This window comes from Quercus lobata, chromosome 12, assembly GCF_001633185.2.
Source record: "Quercus lobata isolate SW786 chromosome 12, ValleyOak3.0 Primary Assembly, whole genome shotgun sequence".
In the NCBI taxonomy this organism is placed as follows: Eukaryota; Viridiplantae; Streptophyta; class Magnoliopsida; order Fagales; family Fagaceae; genus Quercus; species Quercus lobata.
This window is the reverse complement of record NC_044915.1, coordinates 38,737,565-38,740,541: the sequence shown is the minus strand read 5'-3', so window position 1 is coordinate 38,740,541 and position 2,977 is coordinate 38,737,565. Positions and strand designations below refer to the sequence as shown.

The 2,977-nt window shown below is 37.8% G+C and overlaps 1 protein-coding gene across 1 annotated transcript; it reads left to right on the top strand.

The window, feature by feature from the left end:
- On the top strand, positions 1-1,024 carry LOC115972396 (carboxylesterase 1-like). Its single transcript, XM_031092675.1, has one exon. It carries the CDS (start codon positions 33-35, stop codon positions 1,020-1,022), a length of 990 nt encoding a protein of 329 aa, XP_030948535.1. The 5' UTR covers positions 1-32; the 3' UTR covers positions 1,023-1,024.
- The last annotated feature ends 1,953 nt before the right edge of the window (positions 1,025-2,977 follow it).

The following is a 2,977-nucleotide window of genomic DNA, read 5'->3' as shown; positions in this document are numbered from 1 at the left end:
TCCAGTCTCAGCTCATCAAAAGGAGTCCAAAAATGTCAGGTCAAACACCTCCATCAAACCCCACCACCACTGATCCCTACCAATTCCTCCAAATAGTCAACAACTCCGACGGCACCATCACACGCCACCGCAAAATCCCAAACACCCCAGCCACACCAGATCCTGATCACCCCACTCCAGTTCTCTCCAAAGACATCCCTCTAAACCAATCAAACAAAACCTGGGTCAGAATATTCCTACCCAAACAAGCACTCAATAATCCCTCTTCTTCCAAACTGCCTCTCATAGTTTACTTCCATGGTGGAGGGTTCATCCTTTACAGTGCATCCTCAACATTGTTCCATGACTTTTGTGCAAACATAGCAATTGATGTCAATGCTATCATCGTATCAGTTGACTATCGTCTTGCTCCTGAGCATCGTTCGCCTGCAGCTTACGATGATGCTGGGGAAACGCTGCACTTGATCACAACCAACCAAGATGAATGGCTAACAAAGTATGCTGATTTTTCTAACACTTTTATTATGGGTACTAGTGCAGGCGGCAACGTGGCCTACCATGCAGGACTACGTGTAGCTTCTGAAGTTGAAAATCTTCAGCCTTTGGTAATAATCAAAGGGCTAATATTGCACCAACCATTTTTTGGTGGGACCCAGAGGACTGAATCAGAGCTAAGACTGGTCAGTGACCCTTTGCTGCCCCTGTTTGTGAATGACCTTATGTGGGAGTTGTCGTTGCCAATTGGCGTTGACCGTGATCATGAGTATTGCAATCCAACGGTGGGTGGTGGATCTCAGAGGTTGGAGAAGATTAGTTTGCTGGGATGGAGGGTCTTGGTGATTGATTGCAAAGGGGACCCACTGATTGACCGTCAGATTGAGTTGGTTAAGATGATGGAAGAGAAGGGCGTAGTTGTGGTGAGTCAATATGACGAGGGTGGTCACCATGGTGTAGATCTTCAAGACCTGTCCCGGGCTAAGGCACTGAATGTGGTCTTAAAGAATTTCATGCTACCTTCCTAATATGCTGTCTAGAAAAAATAATGGTCTGCTTTATCTTAAGAAAATCAAAAAGTAAATTACTATATTTTTTTTGTGATTTTTGGTATCAATTTTCAATATATTGAAATGGAGTGCTGGCCTAATTTGTTATTGTTAATTCTTATCTCATATATATATATATATATATATATATATTATTTCTTAATGTAACTATCATATATATATATATATATATTATTTCTTAATGTAACTATCATTCATTCAGTCCATTTCCTTTCATATACCCATTGATCGAGCAACTATCCACCAAGCTAAGAAGTAGCAAAGCACAGAAGATGCAATCAGCAACAAAGTATATAAGAAACAGAACACTATATTTTATTTCGAATAACAACTACCCTTTACATTTGACTCAATTTAATTAGTCATAATTATAGAGTTTTATAGGCCATTGTTAAGTTCAATGGCTACGGCCAAGAGGACTTGGCCAAACCAAGATTTCATTTTTGGGACAAAAATATGAATACAAAAATCTTTACCATGAAAGAGATATATAGTAAGATTAAAAGCTAAATTAATCTCTTCTTCACATGCCCATTTGCTCAAAAAATTTAGAGGATAATTGAATTAAAGATGGTGATCTTGCTCAAAGAATTTAGAGGATAGTTTCATTAAAGATGGTGTTACAAAGAAGGCCTTGATGATGAATGGCATACTCTTATCAATTGGGCAATATAGAACTGCAAAGGAAAAAGTGCAAGGGCTGATTGTTGTGGGCTAGGCTTTAGTGCTGGTATATACCATGTTAAGCACCAAAAAATTGTGAGAACAGAGGAACAAATTTTAGGGGTCATAAAGGATTAGGTGAAAACTGGATTGAAAGTTGTGAGAACAGAGGAACAAATTTTAGGGGTCATAGAGAATTAGAAGAAGAACAGGATTGAAAGTAAAGGTGAATATCCCAGCTCTAGTATATTTTTCTTCAACATATGGGGCATCTCAGATGTTGTATTTAAGCCTAAAGTTTGATTTGTGTGGCGGTACAGCACACTCCAATTGTTGTAGATTGATAGATTCTTCTTCTTGTTAATTTGGTTTGTTGGTTGATGGGATTTTGTCCTTGTTCTCCGCCTTTGGGTAGTCAGTCTCAATTGTGTAGTTTAGCTACTGTTGTCTTCTTGTTGTTGGCCATGTTGCTGCCTTTGGCTGTTGTGGCTGGTTTTCCAATTTGTTGCTTAGTAAAATTCACTTGATTATCAGAAAAAGAGAAGCTAAATTAATTCGTGAAAAATAAAACTAAATTTCTATTCAATATTAACCAAATATAAATAAGAGAAAAAACTTAAGATAATTACTTTTTAATACACATGAATTTATTAAGAGCCTTATAATTTAGTGGCATAGTCTATTCTTTTTTATTAGGAGAACCATGATTCAAATCCCTTCTTGTTGCATTATTTAATTATTTAAAAATAAATAAATATATTTGAACTCATTATATATCCACTATCCTTACACAAAAGTATTAAAAATCAACGAGTTGCCAAATAAAATAAATAAATATTGTAGGGACACGTTTTACAGCCCAAGCCCAAGGTGTATGGGATCTTGGGCCAGTGAATCCAGTACAATAAATTTGTAGAGAGTGAATTAAAGAGCTAGGCTTTAGTGCGTGAATAACAGTTAATATGGTGTTCATGACAATCAAGCAAGGATGAACTGAATTTATCAAAGAAGGTTGGTCCTCGGCACAATCCGAGGAGCTTTTTCTAATATGTCTTGAGTGGTAATGGTCACCCGGTCCTGCAGATTGCCTCCCACCCCCCATTTTATACTCGCTTCCCTCCTCCCCCCAATGTTCACATGTAGAATTAGATTCAGAGTGCTGATACTTGTCCCATCAGCCCCTCCCCAAAGTCGTTGGGAGTGGTTGTAAAGACTGAAAAGCATGGCTTTGTTAGGTACATAGCACTTAA

Excerpts from the sequence above, each read along its gene's own strand:
- LOC115972396 (XM_031092675.1), top strand. The coding sequence starts at position 33 with ATGTCAGGTCAAACACCTCCATCAAACCCCACCACCACTGATCCCTAC.